The sequence below is a fragment of the Choristoneura fumiferana genome, chromosome 8 (assembly GCF_025370935.1).
Source record: "Choristoneura fumiferana chromosome 8, NRCan_CFum_1, whole genome shotgun sequence".
NCBI classification, from domain to species: Eukaryota; Metazoa; Arthropoda; class Insecta; order Lepidoptera; family Tortricidae; genus Choristoneura; species Choristoneura fumiferana.
The window spans coordinates 3,933,575-3,954,955 of NC_133479.1; the positions used below are offsets into that span (position 1 = coordinate 3,933,575).

The 21,381-nt window shown below is 39.4% G+C and overlaps 1 protein-coding gene across 2 annotated transcripts in view; it reads left to right on the top strand.

Moving 5' to 3' along the window:
- The window catches only part of LOC141430167 (uncharacterized), a 141,993-nt gene that overhangs the window by 16,576 nt on the left and 104,036 nt on the right, over positions 1-21,381 (top strand). For both annotated transcript variants that reach the window (XM_074090739.1, XM_074090740.1), the window contains exon 3: positions 9,368-10,136. In XM_074090739.1, coding sequence (XP_073946840.1) covers positions 9,408-10,136 — 729 coding nt within the window. In that variant the 5' untranslated portion in view covers positions 9,368-9,407. The remainder of the gene's footprint in view (positions 1-9,367; positions 10,137-21,381) is intronic.

Genomic DNA, 21,381 nt, shown 5'->3' on the forward strand with positions numbered 1-21,381 from the left:
CAGAGTGGAAGATTTGGAGGCTATGAATAATATGAGTCAGTATTTTTAGGGAAATTGTGTTGATCATCACATGATCTTCATCATTTGATTCGGACCCTTATATTATACATTTGTATGAAAAATAGATGAAATTAACAGGGGTCATATTTTTAAAAAGTAGCAGAATAAAAGTAGCTCTGTTATGCGACTAGAATCGAACCCTGGATTTAAAGCGCCATGGTCAGATACTCCCTGTATTTCTCTTTCATGACAAATTTTAAGCGTTCATAGTACAGCTCAGCCGGCATTTTGTAACTACTACATTTCTATGTTTACGGCCAAATATTTAGCATACTATGGACGAATGGATAACAGCAAACTGCTATTCGATTTGTCAAACTACTAACTCTTATAATCTAATTTGAGATTACGACGTAATTTTATTGAATCCATCCTTACTAAATGTTATAAGTGAGAAAGTAACTGTCTGTCCGTTATTTCTTCAAGTTCTTCTTGGTATGGAGATTCATAGTTTGAGACCCTAGGAACATAGGGTAGTTTTAACCCGGACAATTGTGGGTTACCGATAAATTAATTATTCGCAGACAAAGTCGTGGACAACAGTACAGTTTTTACTTAATAAACTAAAGTAATTTCATGCACGAATGTAACATACTCGTATTATTATTTAGTCAGGTGCTCGGATCTCATCATCATCATCCCAGCCTATATACGTCCCACTGCTGGGCACTGGCCTCCTCTCAGAACAAGAGGGCTTGGGCCATAGTTCCCACGCGGGCCCAGTGCGAATTGGCAACTTCACACGCACCATTGAATTGCTTCGCAGATTAATGCAGGTTTCCTCACTATTTGAATTTCGAAAAACTCAGAGGTGCGAGCCGGGCTTGAACCCACGACCCTCTGTTTGAGAGGCGATAGGTCAAACCACTAGGCCACCACGGCTTTTTTCGGATCTAGGTTGGTCGTATCGATTGCCTCGCCGTGAAAACGTGGGGTGGGTGGAGCCACATCCCAATCAATCAAGCGGATTGTGTCTAATCCCTGGTGAATCCGTTTCAATGGCAAATTATCTTTATACTAAATTTACACTCTCGCTTCGTGCGTCGTCTCGTGTCGCGCGTGGAACCTCGTGTGATCGATGGAAAATGAGTCTCTGTTTACATTCTCGTGGTAGTTTCAACTCCATTTGAGGTACCAACCATGGAGGCCGTGGAAGCGTCAACGACAACAAGCCTTATCTTAACTGTGTCTGTACTACTGCGAGACACTACGATACGAGACTAATTTACAAAAAAAATATTTGCGATTACGGCAAATCTCAACATTATGCTCGCGTTTGTCACGAAAGCCTTTGACTCGTGCCCATTAAACCGCTGCTGATGCGAGCGCGGCGAGAAGCGAGACAAGGCGCGAAGCGAGTCGCGAATGTTCATTCACACACACTTCGAGTGACTAGTCTCGACACTCGCACGCGAGTAGGACGAGGGTAATGCCGGCTGTACACACTCGCCTCTCGCCTCTCGCCGAGAGTCTTGGGCGAGAAGCTCTCGACGAATGCACACCATGTACACACTCGTGCACGTCATTTGAACAGAGGATATCGGCCACGATGGACCTGGAAACTGCTGCTGCCGTTTGTCTTTGTGCTGTTAGTTATTATCATTACTAAGCGGGCAACTAAATGAACGAGTGTGTACATGCTTGGTCTCGTTTACCTCGCGAGAGCGGACGAGACCCTTTGACTCGGCCGCAAAAAACCGACACGCGGCCGAGGCGAACCGAGGCGAGAACCGAGCGGGCGAGACAAGGCGAGAGCATCATGTACACACTCGTTCTCGGTCAGTCTCGGGGTGTCTCGGCGAGTGTGTACAGCCGGCATAAGGGTACTTGTGGCTTTCCTTGCCACTCGCGTTGCGAGTTGGGTGGGAACGATTTTTGACACGATACGAATCAAAGAACCTCGTCGCCTGTGTTGTTTACACTCGTTTGTATGTTTTACGCTTTGTCGATTAGGCGAGAGTGTAAATGAGGGGTATGATAGCTGTTTTATTATAGTTTTTTGAAGGTAAGGCTAATTTTGATTACATTGTGGAGTGCGCTCGAAAATTTACCGATGTCTGGCCAATGTCACGAGTGGCCAAATATTATGCAGTTTTTCCGCTCAATCTATAGTGCTGCTGCTTCTATAGTGGCTTACGTTTTTGGCGCCATGTTGATGTGTGCAAACACGTGAAATGAAGTTTTTTTTTAACATATTTATCAATGAACATAATTATGTAGATAATTTCTAACGCTGATTCTAAAACATCCAATACGTAATTGAAATTTAATGATGTTATTTCGGTGTTTACATTATCCGCCCTTGCTAATCTATTCCCGTCGTACTGATGAAGATGACGCGAGCGTCCAAAACAAGGGTATGATTCATATAGCCTGTTCCTCAGGTGTTTACTGGAATGCTCTAGCATTTTAGCTAATAACATTCGCTGATAAATTGCCCGACGCCTTAAGCTCATAAAAAGTTTATTTGCGCCAACTGGCCTTTGCGAGAGTCGCTTGACATTAAACGCTTCTTGTTTAAGGGTAACACACACAGAGAGCGGGCGCGGGTCGTGCGCGGGCCCGCGACGGGCGTATTTGCATGGCGGTATATGGACGCCTTCACACAGAACGCGGGCGCGGGTCGGGCGCGGGACGGGTCGTGCGCGGGCCCGCGCCCGTCGCCCGTCATCACAAACAGCGCGCGGGCCGAGCGCAGTTACCAACTCTCAAAAATATTTATCCCTAAAGCTTAAGTTAAAAACTCCTAAAACTCGATTTTAATGAAAATTTGTACTTTAAAATTGAATATTTCGCAAACAACACTGAATCGAAAAATCGTCTTAGTAACTCCCTAATGGTTTTAATTTAAAAGACCCCATACTAGGGTTGGATGAGAAAAAAAACCCCTACTTTACGTCTATGGGAGGAACCCAAAAAAAATTTTGTTTTTTAAGTTTTTCATTGTACCGTTACGTCGGGATAGTTTTCATATATATCCGTGCAAAATTACAGCTTTCTAGCATTGATAGTCCCTGAGCAAAGCCGCGGATGGACAGACAGATATGGCGAAACTATAAGGGTTTCGTTTTTGCCATTTTGGCTACGGAACCCTAAAAACCGTATTCATGCGCACTAGCTAGTTCAAAATCTAAGTATTTTATTTTTTTAATTTATTGGTACTACAGAAAAATCTGATATTTTTTTCCATTGACTAATATAAGCTTATTCCTGTCGATAAAAAAAAATCAGCCAATTTTAAAAATTTCATCCATCGCCCATCATTACATAAATTGGATTTAATTAAGTAAGTAAATAAAGTTTGACATTGGTGCGCAAGCGCGTTTGTCGTTTTCCACAAATATCTCGCGAGTCGCGGCACTGTATAATTCTGTGTCGAGTTGACAAAAATGTCGTATCTATTATTGGTTCTAGAACTGTTTTAATTTGTACTCCAAAAGTCGCCTGATAAACCATTTTTGTCGTCAAAACTTTTTTGCGGTTGCTAAGATTTAAGCAAAAGTCCTCACTTCTAGGGACTAAGTCACTAAACTGGCAACATTGATAGCCGCTGCGGGCCCGCGCCCGCTCTCTATGTGAATACAACGAACCGCGCGGCTCACGCGGCGGACACGACCCGACCCGCGCACGCTTTCTCTGTGTGTTGCCCTTTAGACGCTGATTGTTTAATTATGTGCTTATCTATATAGATTGCTTTTAATCAGATGCGTCTCATTCTTGATTGCTTGCAAAATCTTTGAAAACAAAAAATTGAACCGAGTACAAAAAAACCATGAAAATAATTTTCTACCAGTCTGAAGTCTTAAGCAGCGGTGTGGAGAGCATGAAAAACGGTGTCCATAAGGTGTGTCACTGCGATTCCGTGCCGTCACCGTTTTTTAAGCAAGCGGTTTGGCCGCACCTTTACTGCCAAATTGTTGCATCTAACTTAGCTCATAATTTCGTTTTGATCATTGAAATTTCTAGATAATTGCGCGGTCTAGGCAACAATCAGGCCAGTTAGCAATATCCCGAGGCACTGAATTAGAGAGATGTCGCAATGCCTCTCTGACGTTTCCCAAGAGCCTGTATACTTGGACAATTGTTGTTTCAGTTTGTGGAGTCCTCGAGGTTTGAATGTTAAGCCATGGATACACTAGGGGACAAATGTCGTGCGACACGTGTAGCCAGCGACGTCGGGTGAAGTGGCGCGACGTTGCCGGACTTCGGTCAACCTGTCTGGCAACATCGCGCGACACGTGTAGCCAACGACGTCGGGTATCGCCAGATATGTCAGGCGAAATCAGCCGGCTTCGCTTGACATGTCGCTGACACATATCGTGGGACATTTATCCCCTAGTATATCCCTGGCTTTAACTACATAAGCACATGTGTTCTGCTAAGTTGCTTTGTGCTCCTTAAATGATCCAAGTTGTGGGAAAAGTCCTCTGTAAATATTTGTCTGAACTGTAATAGGACGCCTTACGCAATGCTTATGTAAATGGCGCCAGTGATTTACCTCTAGACCTTCTTAATTGGTCAACTTAATGGCCATGTTGTTATCCGATTTGTCGAAGCGATTTGGTGACTTGAGAGAGGCGCCTGTCGCGTCTGTTTTTAGTACAATATCTGGTATGATAAATAAGAAAATATTGGCAGATTCGTCATCGTTTTTAACGATTCAAGGTAGTCACGGTTTACTATATTGGACATATTTGCTACGGGATGTAGTCATTTGAAGAGTTCCCGATATTTCAACGCAGTTGCGTATTTGACATAACCATGGGTGGATTGAAGAAAAATCTAAAAAGAAAATCGAAGAAAGCTCGAAATATCGGGAGCTCATTAAAGCTTTAACCACACAGAGAAGAAGAATACCGCGCGGGAAATAAGCGTGGCGCGGTATTCTGTGTGGCCTCTTTCACGTTAGCTCGAATATTACAACCGGCACCGCCTCCGCACCGCTCCGCCTCCGCCTCCGCGCCGCGCCACACCGCTCCGCCTCCGGCGTCAGTGTGTTTCTAGCTTAAAGGTTCACAACACGCACATACCTACTTAGATTGGTCATGTTTCTAGTTTGATATTTCTACAGATGGTCATTTTTATGGTTGGTCAATTTATTGATAAATGATGGTATGTTTAATGCCGTTGACATTTTTCTTTTTGGACATTAGTCGTGCGAAGAAATTACTGTAATCCCGCTTTTTCGGTCTCATTTTCCGAATTATGTCCGCTGTTATTTTCTGTACTCAGTTTTTTTCTCCTGGTCAGTTAATATCTAAGAATGAAGAACTTATTTGATTTTTTCATTCGTTATTTTTTGCCGTCTAGTTTTAAATTTAGTTAAGTGACAATTATTGTTTTCTTATCTATTTTTAGTGTTCGTCTCCAGTTATAAGGTATTTTAATGTCTATAATAAAGTAGTTTTTATTTACCTTTTGTAACGCTGTATAATGAAATAGATTCAATACGTAATTTTTGTTAATTTTAAGTTTTTCAAATTCTCATTGCAATTCGATCTGCTCTCCATGATCAGTATTGATCAGTATACGTGCAGCCTCTAGTATTTTTATTTAATTATATTTGAGATCTCGGAAACAGCTCGACAAAATTTGCTATCTTGGGGCGAACAATTTAGCTTGGGAAAAGGAGTGTTTTGGAATTTATTGTATGTGAAAATTACACGCGCAATAAAATCGGTAAATTCGATAAGTCGTTCATCAGCATGGTGGTTTAGCGGTATAGAAGTGGCCTTGTAAACTGGAGCCACTGGAGCTCTAGAGTGCCTAGATGGCAATACGTATAGTGTTATTTGTGTTCTCACTGGTGCCATCTATTGGCAAATCGAAGGAAAGAAAAATAGCCAGTTGAATAGCCAGTATTAGGGTGATACCATTTGCTTGTACTAGGTGGTGTCTCTGTTATATATGTACTCTGTGGCTCTGGTCACACAAATCTAAGTGGGCCACAGTCAGCCACATCAATAGAATTTTCCAGCCATTAAGGTTTCTAAGTTACCTCAGTTATATAAACGGCATGGTAATTTATGGAACGTGCTATTTGATGACTGGCACGTGGGTATCATTGGATAAACAATCGCTCATTGTGTCTGGATTGCCGTTCGCAATTCCACGTTTATTGTCGTACGTTCATGTTAATAGAATCTGCTTAGTTGTTAAGCGATGTTAATTGTTGCCTTGTGCAAATGGATACACCATCTCTTCGCGAGGAAGACTATATTTAACAAAATTTGGGTGGTTTTTTTAATGTGACATGTCCTATTTTAATTGTATCCTTAATTAAAAACTGAGCCTTGTGCTTACCAATTTCGTAATTGGCTATCATAATGCGAAAAAGATGTTTTTAAACACGGACCGACGTAATTAACAGCAGATATTAATCCATCTCTAATCTCTTTAATAGTCTCTCCATTCATGAGTCTTGTTCTTAATTAAAAGTTTTCTTTGATATCTTTAATCTGTAAGGTTTTAAATGTAAGTCATAATTAACGTTCGCCATTAAATGTTGAATTTCATGAGGGTTTATTGCGACATCTTTCGCAAAAAAATTTGCTTTCGTTTAACGCATCTTAGTAACACATATTACGATTCATTTTTATATATATATAAATAATCAGATACATAATTATCTATTTAAGATTGCAATATCTAACCAGACCAGTTTTCAAGCTGCAAGGTTATGGTCACCGGAGCGTTTCCGAATTGCCACTCCTTTTCCTTTTTACGAGTAATTAAAAGTATCGGTTTCAGTCAAATTTTTTGAAAGTAAAATGATAGGGAAACACTTCACGTGAAAAAGATATGCTGCTGTACTCTTAAACCAAGATCCTCTGATCTTCGCTCGATATCTGCCACTGCGCTGGTCCAACCAGTGTCGGAGTCCAACGTCAATATTGCACAAAGCGGAAAGGCGGTGAAACACTGCACTAAACAAATTATCATTGAATTGGAACCTTATTATAATAAACTAAGAAGTAACAAAACAACACAACATTTTTTACCTATTTCCCCTGAAGAAAAAAATACTCAGAAGCCGATATCAATCTGTTAAAATAGTATGCCAATTTAGGTTAAATGACATTGATATCTTCATTAACTAGGTTTCATCCAATTAGAGCTTTGATGAGGATTTTATTTTTAGGTAGTTTCGTAACACGTTCTTTAACAGTTCCCACCGCGTCGATCAACTTGGGACTTTTTACTGTCATTCGGTGCAAATGGAAAACCGTCTATCTGAATTGACTATTTTGAATTTGGACCAAAATGAATACCATCCAAAGTGAATTTTGCTAACATGTAATTGTGCTGAAAAATATTTTGTGCAACCGAATTTATTTTCGTTGTACATTAATTAAACACAAATGGAATGTTGTCCATGAAAAATTAAGAGCAAAATTAAATAAGCAATCATTTAATGTTGTCTGAATCTAGTCAGAACTGAATAATGTAGGCCCAAAACAAATTATGTATGTATATGTATGTAAATACTTTATTGTACATAAAACACAAAAATAATACAAAAATAAAAAACAACAAAACAAAAGAGAAAAACAAGAGAGAAATTATTTTGGGTGGAACATATTTACAATTGGTCATAATAATTTTTTTGAGCGTACGTAAATACAAATGGTCGTTTTTATTTCGACATATAAGTTTGACAATTTTACCATGGGGCAAGATTCCATTTTCGACTATATTCAGGGTGGATAGTTATCCGTGTTGATGTATCTCAAATTGCTGCTTTGGCATATACTCGTAATTTCGAGTTGTCCATTTTCCATTTGCACTGATTGTCAGTAAATCATTTTAACATCATAATATGTACTTGATCTTCAAGAAACTTTGCTGTTAGTTCATCCATTCCGATAAGAATACTGTTGACGACTCCATCGTTTAGGCGTTTATTTACTCGGCTTACATGTGATAACCATTTATTCTGCACTCTCACTGATAACATAATTACGTTAATTGCCCCCTCCTTCCACCAATATCGGAGTGACATTGGATTTCCGATTCAATTCTACGCGCGCTAGCTAGTGAATTCGAATGTATGAAAGTTTAGGTGTGCGTATACATCGTTTTGTTTGTGATGATAACCCAGACCTTGAGTTGCGATACGAGGAGAGAGTTGTTTCTCGTGAATTTTTCTAACACTATTTTCTGCTAATCGTATTTTTTGTGTAACCTTGATGTTCTGAAGCTTTAAGATTGAGACTAATGTGAGACGTATATTTTTAAACGACCGTATGGCTCACTTATTGTTATTATCCGTACCGAATTGTCGGACGTTGGAGCACGAAAGGTGTTCGTAAGACATTTGTTAGCAGCAAATACCAAGGTCGATTCTTTTATACGGTTATAATTGCCGTATGTTCCAAGTTTGAATTAATATTTATAATGCAGATTTCATATTAACATGTACACGTGGAGTTGATATTAAAAGACCATACCTTCCGTTAATAATACTTGCTTGGCCCAAAAGCAGTTCATGAATAGGAACAAAAACTACAAACAAGACTGACAATTTAATTGAATGTTTTTGATCACACTATAGAAATCTGATATGCAACTGACAAAATAAAATATTTTTCTCAAACATGCTCGGAAATGTATGCGTTTGTCACGAAATGGAGACATGAAGTTTCTCATTTACGGCTCCCTACCACCTCCCTACATAACTTCTTGGCCTAGGCCATGAAGTATGTATGAAAATCCATTATTGTCCGCTGCTCTAACTTTTTAAATTTGCTTACTAACATTAAACTGACAAAGGAAAAATTACAGACAGCCAATCACCACTACTCTGTAAGCATTTGCGATATTGCGATGCGATGCGATGGATGATTGGATGGATGGATGGATGCGTGGATGGATGGATGGATAGATGGATGGATGGATGGATGGTTAGATGGATGGACGGATGGACGGATGGTTAGACGGATGGTTAGACGGATGGACGGATGGTTAGGCGGATGGACGGATGGACGGATGGTTAGACGGATGGACAGATGGTTAGACGGACGGATGGTTAGACAGATGGACGGATGGTTAGACGGATGGACGGATGGTTAGACGGATGGACGGACGGACGGATGGATGGATAGATGGATGGATGGATGGATGGATGCATGGATGGATACATGGATGGATGGATGGATGAAGTATTTCCTCACATTGTTTGAGAAAAGCACTATACAAGCCTCGGCCAGAACAGGGATTGTCTACCCCGAACTAGTCCATCAATCCCTTACTTCATGGCCTCTGCAGTAATGTACTGTTGTTCATAAGCTTTCTTCACTTGTTCCAGGGGTATTCATCTCAGCGGCCGCGTCGTATCGCCGCCCACCATGCTGCGCCCAGAGTCGCCTCTCGCTGACCATCGCAGCCTGCTCCCGCGCCGGCTCCTCCCGGTCAAGGCTCAGATCGCACCCACCAATAACGAGAAACGCAAGAACCGCCGCTCTCTCGAACTCAACCCCCCTACCGACCATGCTTACGAATACCCCAAACTACTCATATCCAAAACGACAGACTCGCTCACAACAGAATGCCCGCGCAAACTTATCCACAAACAAGACTCCGTCGACAGTCTTAAGAGATCCCTCTTAACCAAGGACGATAAGAAACCCATAGTCAAGGAAGAGAAAAAGCCTGTCAAACAGGACTCTACCGAAAGCCTCAAAAAAGCTTTCCTGTATCGACAGGAATCTAATGAAAGCACAAAGCGATGGGATTCTGATCCTAAACGAGTTAAGCAGGATGATAAAAAACCTGCGGAAGTTAAAAGAGGGAGTGATAAGAAAGCGTTGCTTGAGACGGATAACTTTGAGGAGACATGCAAGAGGTTGTATGAAAGGAGAACGGGGAGCGCCCGGCCGACCCTGCCTCCGGTGGCAGAGAAGGGCCTGGAATCTCCTGGATCTCCAAATGGAAGTCCTTTGACTCCGGGAGTGGCGGCAATAGCTGAGGGTGTTGTTCGATGGGGCAGTGGCCTTCTAACTCCTAAAGAGGAGCCCAGACTAAGGACAGCCAGGAGCTGGTACGGATATGGGACTCTGCCCACCGACAACGAAAAGGTAAGACTAGTTTATTTTTAAAACGATACCGATACAATTTCCTATGATAATGAATCATTCAATGACCGTTAGGTAATTAGTAATTACTCACTGACTTGTTCATATTTTGTTTCGCGTGCAGGTAGGTAGCGTAGGTACAAATAGCAATAGCTATTATAATGTAATAAAGTAAAAAGTGAAATTCCACATGCACAGTTAATTTCACTGCTCTCTTTGTTATCTAACCTAACCTTGGATTAGCAGACGTAAAAAATTACATTTTAATTACACACGTTCCGAACATTATGTTGTTCAAGATCGTTACTTTTACTTTTTGCTTTTACTCCACCGTGCTGATTATATTTCCCAGTTTCTTCTGCGAAAATGTTCACTTAATTATCTGTTTTAATTGAAACAACTTGTAACTCTTAAAGTCAAACTCTCTAGGAATACTTGTACCAAGAACCATCGACTTACCGCCTACGCGCCTGTGTTATTAATAACCACGTTTATATAAATTAGAATAATAAATATCACGGGACAATTCACACCAATTGACCTCCCAAAGTAAGCTTAGCAAAGCTTGTGTTATGGGTACTAAGCAACGGATAAATATAATTATATAGATAGATACATACTTAAATACATATTAAACACCCAAGACCCGAGAACAAACATTCGTATTTTTCATACAAATATCTGCCCCGACACGGGAATCGAACCCGGGACCTCAAGCTTCGTAGTCAGGTTCTCTAACCACTAGGCCATCTGGTCGTCAAATATATTATGTAAATTAGAATATTGTGAAAATCTATTTATACTTAAAATATGACTTCACTCATCAAAGTCAAGCTCAAATTCTTGGTGTTTGACCCTAAAAAGCAGATTTTTTGCATAGAGTTTAAATGTTTGACGCCGAGAAGGTTTTGGCGAAATTCTTACACGGATAGATAATTTTCCAACGTTAAAAAAGTCGCGTATCCAATTTACAATTCAACTCAACTTTACTGGCATCTGTTAAGGCACCATTACTTTTGCAATCAACCGGTATCGGCGTTGGTATTCTGTCCATTTGAAATTCAAGAAGACAACATCTGTGCCAACAGTTCGTATAAATAATGAATAACAATGTGTTTTCAAAACAGCATTGTTCTGACGGCCCAGTACACTTACATACGATTGTGACGTTTCTGTCGTCGGCGACTATTTTAAGGATAATATTGTACAATTGGCCGTGTATTCTATTTAACGATGACTTATTTTCAACGTTACCGAAGTCTTCCTCATAATTTGCAATGAATCATCCAAATTCTTCACCAATAGGGGTTCCTGCATAACTTATGTCACAAACACTACATATTAGAAACAAAGCATAAGTACATACATCGTATTTAATTTATGTATGTATGTAAACTCTTTATTGTACAAAATAAGTAAGCAAACACAATTGACAAACATTGAGATATATGTACAAAGGCGAACTTATTCGAAAAAATCATTTATCGTCATTGTTCCAATGTATCACCTGTTTATGGTTGTCGTCGTGTCTTCGCAGTCATAGTTAAATTAATAGCATAAGGAACAACTGCTTTCTAGAAAATCTACGCAAAAAATGCCCTTGGTCGTTCATGCTCCGTCGGCGACTGTTGAATGCATCTCTGTCTCTGAGGAATCAGGAACTGAATCGCGGATACGGAATAGGCGTTCCAATTTAAAACTACATAATCAAATTCCCAACTGTTTTTGTTGTCAAGGAAGCGACGGGAACTCATTCCGCGATCAATGGCCGCCGCGCACGGACGCTGCGCTGGAGTCGATTCTATTTTAGAAATGGTGATAAACGGTTGTGAAATAGTAAAATAACCGTGTCAGTATCTGTCACATGTGGGTAGGTGTGCGTGGTTCTGTCAGTGCAAGTGCGGTGGGCCTGTTGACAGTGGTGTGATGAGATGACCCAGGATTATCGTGCCTTATGATTACGTGAACAAGTTTATCGACAATGCCGAATGAAGTTCGTAGAACGAGGGTAAGTTTATCATTGTTTTTGTACCGGACTGTTTGCGATCGACTTATTGTTGTTGTCATTGCCCGTTATGTGCATCCTTTCTGTTCTGCTAACCTTTGGCTTGGTTTCATTTCCAAGTACCAACAATAGCCGCTTTGTATGAGTTAAAACTGTACAGTAGAGGAAACCGAATTGTGTTATCAGGGTGGAACCTTTGTGCAATCAATTTCACGGTGATTCCTTTGGGATGCATGGAATGTCAACGTCATATTTACAGCGAAAAGGTTCCACCCTGGCACGAGATTCAGATTTTTTTTACTGTTTATGGCAGTTTTCGATCCTTAAAAACAGTCACACAACATTTTAAAGGTCAATTTCAAGTTGATTTAATTTTGATACTTACCTCGACGGGTTCCTGAGAAAAGGGTTTTGCCAGACGGACGAACGGACAGACGAACAATAAAGTAATCTATAAGGGTGTCGTTTTTACCAAATGAGATACGGAACCCTTAAAATTGTTATTATCTTTCACTTGTATATTGGCTAAGCTGATAATTTTTATGCCGAAATGGAACCATAGGTAATATGTTAAATATTAAAGTTTAATTCAATTGAATTTGTTTCTAAATACATATTGGACTACTAACAAAGATATATATAATAAAGTGGGTTGTGGGTCAATCCTACCCACGTTTAGATGAAGTTTATTGTTGTTGAAGAAAATGTTTATTGATTTGATTATATTATTACCCGTATTATGATTATGATGTAACAAAAAATATTCCGTTGAACTATAAATGGTCTTATTGATAACCTAGTGAATTCTTATCTATTGTGACCTAAATAAGGAAATTTACTTCAAATAACAGGTACCTGGGTCAAATTTAAATGACAATAACTATTTAATATCTGGCATTATGGTAATATAGTAAGTAAAAATAATGTGCTAAGCATTATTACTGTTAATGTTTTCTGTTATATAAATTGATAAAATAATTCGTCACTATTTTTAAAAATGCTAATAAAAAAGTCGTGGCAGCGTAGTGGTTTGACCTATGGCTTCTCAAGCAGTCGTGCGTTCGAGCCCGGGCTAGCACCTTTAAATTTTCTGTTCTTGGCTTAGAATAGATATGGATAAAGTGTTTACTGACTTTAATGTGTGCGCTTTCCGCATGACGTTTTACTACATAAAGGCATGTGCATTCCTTTGCAATAATAAACATAATCCATACGCTGGCTGACGTTCAAAATTATTTTAACTGTAATATAAACTAGGTTCGCGACCCGAGCGATAATGGAACTGGGGCGGCACGTCTCAAGGGCGGCTTAGTCAGCGCGGGCGGCACTTGGTAAGGTTGTGGACTGGACGCCAGCATGCTCTCTGTTTATTGCACAGCCGGGACGCTCGACGCAATGTGCTTACATAGTATAGGTAGAGTCGTTTACGATGACGCGTGCCGTGGTTCTTATTACAATGTCATTAATGTCTAATTTTGACACAATCACGCGCCTTCGTGGATGGCACTAGGTATAACACACCACACGCAATGAACGGAGTAGATGCAGTTCGCGGCCTTAAAGCTGTATCAGCGTGTTGCTTAATTTGGAGTTGAACTCGCTTACCAAGGGCTCCGTACATTTGTCAGGAAAAATTATGGAATTTCAAAGGAAAGAAGCAGATTTATCGTTTACTGCTGTTAGTTAGTAAAATAGCCCATTAATATTATAAATGCGAAAGTTTGTAAGTCTGTTTGTTACCTTTTCACGTCTAAACAGCTGAACCAAGCACTGCCAAGAGCCTAGCCAGCGGTATCGGCAATTTATGAAAAAAATATTAGTTTGTCGCACGGGCGGTACTAGAATTACGAACATCGACTCATTAAATCGCTCAGTCTTGACTCTCGTTCGTAATTCCTTATTTACCGCCCTTAAGACACAATGTACTATTAGTTCAATAAACATTATCACTATCACCAAATTTTTTGGTAATTTTGACAGCTTTGTGTCAACAAAATGATTATACTATACTGTGAAAAATTACAGACTCTAGCTCCAACTGTTGACCCACTCCACCTGTGTGACTGACGACCGACAGATTGACACGTGAGTGTCAGCAATAGGGCTTTATTTGGATCCTTCGGGTACGGAACCCTAAAAAATGCCCTCTTATGACTTATGATCCGGCAATAAGGGCTTAGCAAAAGGAGCATAAAGCAGCATTTTGGATAGTAAGTAGCATAAAATGAGTCGCTTAATCTACTACAGTCATACAGGGGCCACACGGCAATGCAAAATGAGTTCACGGTTTTGTAGGAAACCGTATTACGCCACATACTCCCCCCTTAAAAAAAATACTTTTATTATGTATGACAGCGGTTACCTTGTCGCTCCACTGTCCACTGTAACATACAGTATATGCTCTCGGCTCGACCGTTTCCAGGTGGGGAGGCCGGGGGGTATGAGTATATAAATTATGATTAAGTACAGTGTGATGAGGTATTTCGTTCTGTTTCTGTTTCGAGGTATTAGGTTTGTTAGTGTTTGTTACGTGATTTAGAATAGACAATGAACGCCTTGAAGAATTGTTGTTTACTTAAACCTTAAACTATCAAATGCATTATGAAGAATCAATAAATGTCCAATGTTTATTTAATCTGTTTCTAAATACGTAATATGGGCATTTTTATTTTTACTTTAAATGACGCAATGTTTAGGGTTTGTCCCTCAAAAGGAAAAACGGTACCCTTATAGGATCACTTTGTGTCCGTCTGTCTGTCTGTCAAGACCCTTTTTCTCGGGAACGCGTGGAGGTATCAAGCTGAAATTTATATCAAATACTGAGGTCTACTGTCCTTTGGAGCTGTGAAAAAATCAAACTTCTAAGCCAACGCAATCAAAAGGTGCAGCCGATTATAATGCAACTTTCCGCAAATTTTCGAAACTCGCAAAGGAATCAAAACCTACAGGGTACTTCCCGTGAACTCAGAATATTGAAATTTGATATGAAGGTAGCTATTATAACACAACCAACTAGAAAAGTCTGAAAATCTTGATTTTTTATGTCTGTAAATATCAATGACCAATATAATCTGACCCCAAACTGCGTACATTTTATATTTATGCGTATATTTATGCTTAAGAGTAGGGCTCTGCATAAATTAGGGTTTGCTAAGACGATTTTTCGATTCAGTGATGTGTTTGCGAAATATTCAACTTTAAAGTGCAAATTATCATTAAAATCGAGCGTCCCCCCCCTCTAAAATCTAAACCGGTGGGTGGAAAAATTCGAAAAAATTCAGGATGGTAGTCAGTATATCAAACTTTCAAGGAAAACTATAACGGCTAAGTTTGCTTGAGAATTATTAGTAGTTTATGAGTAATATACCTAAACTTGGAAGATTCCGTATAAAGTACGAAATCCTTAGAAAAATATTACTTAATTTTTTCGTAAAGGCTACGGAACCCTATTTTGGGCGTGTCCGACACACTCTTGGCCGGTTTTTTAAACGCGCTGTCGACACGCGTTTGTCTGGATATTTAAACGTGATACGCACCCGAGTTGTATGGCTGCTCTATGGAAAGAAAAACGCGCTGTCGATGGCGTGTTTATAAAACGTGATGTTGCAATGGGGGATTTGAGCGCTTCAACCGAGTCAACTTTTCTGTAAAAATGGCCGAAGATTCTGATACAGTTTTTTATTTACCTATCTAGTAGAAATACAGGAACTCTAACAAATAATCGAATACGACATCAAAATCAATAGCCAATTCGTAAAAAATTTGACCAGGACCCAAATACTCTAAATCATGAAATTTGTTTTGCTTTGCAAAAAAACATTATGTTTATTTGTCTCGCTCACCTTTCGTACATCAGACAGGAATGCATTCCGATCACCTTAACATGGCGCTACGCTAAACATGATTCCTGGACGGCTGCCAGACGTTTTCGTCAGCCCGTGCATGGCAATGACGTCGGCAATTGTTTACGCTTGTGAATGGCATGCCATGCACGCTTTGCTTATAGTCACAGGTTTATTTTCTGTTAGGTTGTTTGTTCTCTGAATGTTATGTTTTTATACATAATTGGTTGTGAGGCACTTCGATTAGATGAGTATGTACCTATGTGCAAGCTTGAAGTCAGAATCATGTTTATTTAGGGGTCCATATCGGCTCGCATACTTATTGGAAGTCCGAATGTAATGTTTGTCAGAATGATCGTTTGTCATAACTCTTTTTTCTCTGAATCCAATTATTGTTTAGAATTCTTATAAAATAAACCAAACCTAACCTATAGTTTTCTATAGGATGACCATTTAAACTTTCCGGAAAAATTTAGGTTACAGTGCGAAAAAAAATCTGACAAACGATGATTCGGACAAAAATTACGATATGACTAGCGAAGAGTATGCGAACTTTGGCGCTCCCTTTATTTACTAGATTTTAGATTTTTCACTAATGCTGTGCTATTTTATAGACTAGTCATTAAAATTAGCGCTAGAAACAGTGTGAATTGCGAGGAAACTGGATTTTTAACCACCAACGCAAAAAGATTGGTGTTATGAGTTTGCCATTAATATCTATCTATGGGATCGTCGCTGTGGAACTGGTTGACCGATTTTGATGTGTTTTTTTTAATCGAAAGCTAGTTTAATTGGATGGTTCTTAGTTAATTAGGTGTCACTCATTAGTCTGTTCGGACGATTATTATTAATATGTTTCCGTACTAAAATAATAGTAATTTAACTCAGGTTTTTGTAGTGACAACTAAACGTGATCAAACACAGATTGACGTATTATCACAAAATATATACATTTAGAAAGATTTTGTGCAGTATTAAAAGAGGGGAGGAGGTCCCATGTGCGTATGCAGGGGAGCAGCTGCCCCCCCGTGGAAATTGTATGTTCTACAATATATTATGCCCCGTTTACCTAAGAAGCAGGATCCCTTGCGGGTGTTTGCCCTACACACTACATATACCTTGTGTTTCATGTAGGTGTCTTTGTGTAGTGTGTATGACAAAACAAGCGCGGGCGATCTGACCTAAAAAATCCAACTTGCCCCCCCCCCAGGCCAGAAGCTGGGGACGCCCCTGGGAGGTCCAGATAAATCTTACGACATCAACAACAAGTGGTTAGGGGGATGGAAAATCCTCTCGTATTTAATAAACAGCCCCAAGGTAGTTTTTGCATGGAAAATTTCTATGTTGAAATAAATTTGTTTTGTTATTGTAATGAGCTCTCAATAGTCGGTTCTCGTTATTTTACGCGCACATGCGCAATGTGTTTCTAAGAGCAATTCGATTCGGTCATACCTTTACGCGATATAGTAAATACACAGTTTCAAAATGTTAACACCAAGGAACGGCAATATCCTACTACACAATATGTATTTTGAATGTGAAAGTTTTACAAAATAAAACGGCCAAAACATATACATATATTAAACCAAGATGTAGGGATAGTAATGGGGAGTAACTAAAGGGCAACACACACAGAGAGCGGGCGCGGGTCGTGCGCGGGCCCGCGACGGGCGTATTTGCATGGCGGTATATGGACGCCTTCACACAGAACGCGGGCGCGGGCGCGGGTCGTGCGCGGGCCCGCGCCCGTCGCCCGTCGTCACAAACAGCGCGAGCCGAGCGCAGTGTTACCAACTCTCAAAAATATTTATCCCTAAAGCTTAAGTTAAAAACCCCTAAAACTCGTTTTTAATGAAAATGTTTACTTTAAATTTGAATATTTCGCAAAAAAATACTGAATCGAAAAATCGTCTTAGTAACCCCCTAATGCTTTTAATTTAAAAGACCCTACACTATAGGGTTGGATGAGTACCATTGTTTGTTGTACCATTTTGTTGGGATAGTTTTCATAATAAGTATATCTTTGTAAAATTACAGCTTTGAAGCATTGATAGTCCCTGAGCAAAGCCGCGGACGGACAGACAGACTGACAGACAGACATGCGACAGACATGGCGAAACTATAAGAGTTCCGTTTTTGCCATTTTGGCTACGGAACCCTAAAAACCGTATTCATGCGCAGTAGCTAGTTCATTTAGGCGAGAATAAAATTTATTTATTTTATTTTTTTAATTAATTGGTAGGTACTACAGAAAAATCTGTTATTTTTTCCATTGACTAGTATAAGCTTATTCCTGTCTATAAAAAAAAATCAGCCACTTTTAAAAATTTCATCCATCGCCCATCATTACATAAATTGGATTTAATTAAGTAAGTAAATAAAGTTTGACCTTGGTGCGCAAGCGCGTTTGTCGTTTTCCACATATATCCCGCGGCACTGTATAATTTTGTGTCGAGTTGACAAAAATGTCGTATCTATTATTGGTTCTAGAACTGTTTTAATTTGTACTCCAAAAGTCGCCAGATACCTAAACCATTTCTGTCGTCAAAACTTTTTTACGGTCGCTAAGATTTAAGCAAAAGTCGTCACTTCTAGGGACTAACTCACTAAACTGGCAACATTGATAGCCGCCGCGGGCCCGTCGCGGGTCCGACCCGCTCTCTGTGTGAATACAACGAACCGCGCGGCTCACGCGGCGGACACGACCCGACCCGCGCACGCTTTCTGTGTGTGTTGCCCTTAAGGGACTTGACGTTTTCTGGAATTTGATAATTTTTACTCGACTGCCTGAAGCAGGGTTAGGGGCTGTTTCACCACCCAATGATTAGTGTTAACTGACGGTTAAATGTGACGCCGTCTCTAATTGTTTTGTTCGAATAGACGGAGACGGCATCACATTTAACCATCAGTTAACACTAATCAATGGATAGTGGAACAGCCCCTTAATGTTTTTTAGGTATTATGCGAGTCTTGGCCACCAATTTAACATGACATATTTTTGGCGGAATTCCTATATTCCCACGGGTTTGGAATGTCACATGTGAATTCCCAAAACCTTATCGACTGAGTCTATAAACATGAAATTATGTACAAGAGTTCTTCGTACAAGTAAGATAAAGGCAGTAGGACCACGTGGCCAGATGGCTAAAGACCCCGACCACCAAGTAATTTTTGATTAAGTAAAATCTCGAAATCCAATTCAACTACCAGACCTAAAGATACCCATGGTAAGCCGCGAGTAGGTACGTAGCTTCAACTTTTACTAATTTTATTTCCTGTAGATTATTTTTTGAAGTAATTATGAAAGTTTCTTTTTGATTTTACTTATCGTATAGGGTATAGGCATTAGGTATAAAACGTAAATTGTCTCTGTGCCTGTAAAATTTTTATATCATAAGATAAAGTTATAATATCTTCATTATGATTTTTTCAAAATGTAGGCAATTACCCGGCCCAAAAAAGAAGACTACTTAAAACAAAAGACTACTGAAAATATTTTTTTGGTAAAAATTTCATTTTGAATACAAGCTATTTTTGTTGACTGTACTTTTGATGACTTATATTGTCAACCAAACTACATTTGCATACCAAATTTCAAGTTGATGCCATTTACCGTTGAAGAGTTCCGTCCTGTGGAGACGATCTTGGCTGGACTACCAGGATGTCACTACCTGATTATTGTATTAAATAAAAAAAATAAAAACGCAATTTACATAAGTATATCAAATTTCAAGTCAATCCAACTACTGGTAGTTGGTCGAATTTAACTTGCAAGATTTGATTACAGACAGACAGACAGACAACGGGACAGGTGAAACAAAATAAAAGGTTGTATAAAAAGTGTTAAACCTACGATCGTAAATAAAGCATTATCTTTTGAAAAGATTTACCTGTCTCTGAATAATTGACTGTAACTGTAAACAATCACAAGTCCGGTCTTGCTGGACTAAATAAACTAAACCTCGAACGAAAATCACTGAAACTGGAACTTCAGTCTCGGGACCGACAATGGTCAGTCGAGACTCGTAAAACCGAGTTTCGATTCCGGGGATGGAAGCCCCGCCGCTGGTAAAGACTATATATAGTGTAATCATATAGTTATAGATATAGATCATAATATTACGCTCGTAATGGCAAATAATCGCCGGTGCAAGGACGTCTTATTCTGATCCAACTAATCGATTTCACCGAGGCCTAGCGAAAACTTGTCCAATTTGTAACCAGTACAAAGGGGAAATGTAGGTTAGTTCCATACTTCACTCGACTTCGGAACAAAAGGGTCCGTTCAAAGGGTTTTTGTTTCGGTAATAGGTCAAGAAAATGTGGAGCTATTTTTCTTCGGAGGTAAGAAAGCCGGGTTATAAATAAAGGGTCAATTGAGATTGTTTTTATTTCTACTAGGAGATACTATTACTTACTTATTGAAGACAAGTGAAAGAAAAGAGAGGCTTTTGCCCAGCTGTGGGACACAACACAATACAATACAATATTCTCTATTGCACACCACAAAACAGTACAAAATTGTTATGTATGCACAACGCAAAGTGCAATACAAGCTAAATAAAACAAATTCAGTCGCATTAATGTTAGATATGTATGCGTATTATTTTATTATTTTCCTCGAGGTTATCGTATCGTAGGAAGAAGTATATATTTTTCCTTACATGTTACAATACCTACTTGATGTGCGCGAAGTTTTTTTTAATAGATAATATTACTGCAATGCTCTGCCGTCAGAATACAGCACTAGCTAGCACAAAACGTAAACTGTTTTTTGCATATGTTAAATGTCCGAAGGATGCCATAATAACATATTTTTCATTTTTTTTTTGGAAATATAGATAGATTTATCGTTACTAATAAATATGACATGAATGTCATTATCCGCCATGGCCATGAACTGTAAAGAGAACTGACGTTGTCATGGGATTTTGTTTACGGTTTGTGCTAGTGTCGCCCCCTGCACAGAGTTTTGCGTAATGTTCCCTATCAACCCAGAGTAGGTATTTCAGCAGGTGGTTGGGCTTTGATTTGACAGGACACCCTTGTAAATGTTTTTTAGGTTTATTGCGATTGACGAATGTGGCCAATATAAATCGGTAGATATTGAAGGTGAATGTGAGGTTAGGTTAGTTACGGTTGAGCTGGTCACGATCTTGAATAGGTCTGCTTTTTGTGCAGTCGGTTTTTTTTATTATTATGAATACCTATGTTGGAGATATATATTGTGTAGCTACATTGAAACACGAGATTACTGTTCCCATCACTGATTTATTGATAGAACTGGTTTTAACATTATATATATTTAATGGACACACATCGCTATGCCGTATCGCTAAAAGCAAAGCAGAAGAAGGAAGAGTGGTAACTCTTATGTCAAAAGTGACAGAGACGAAAATTT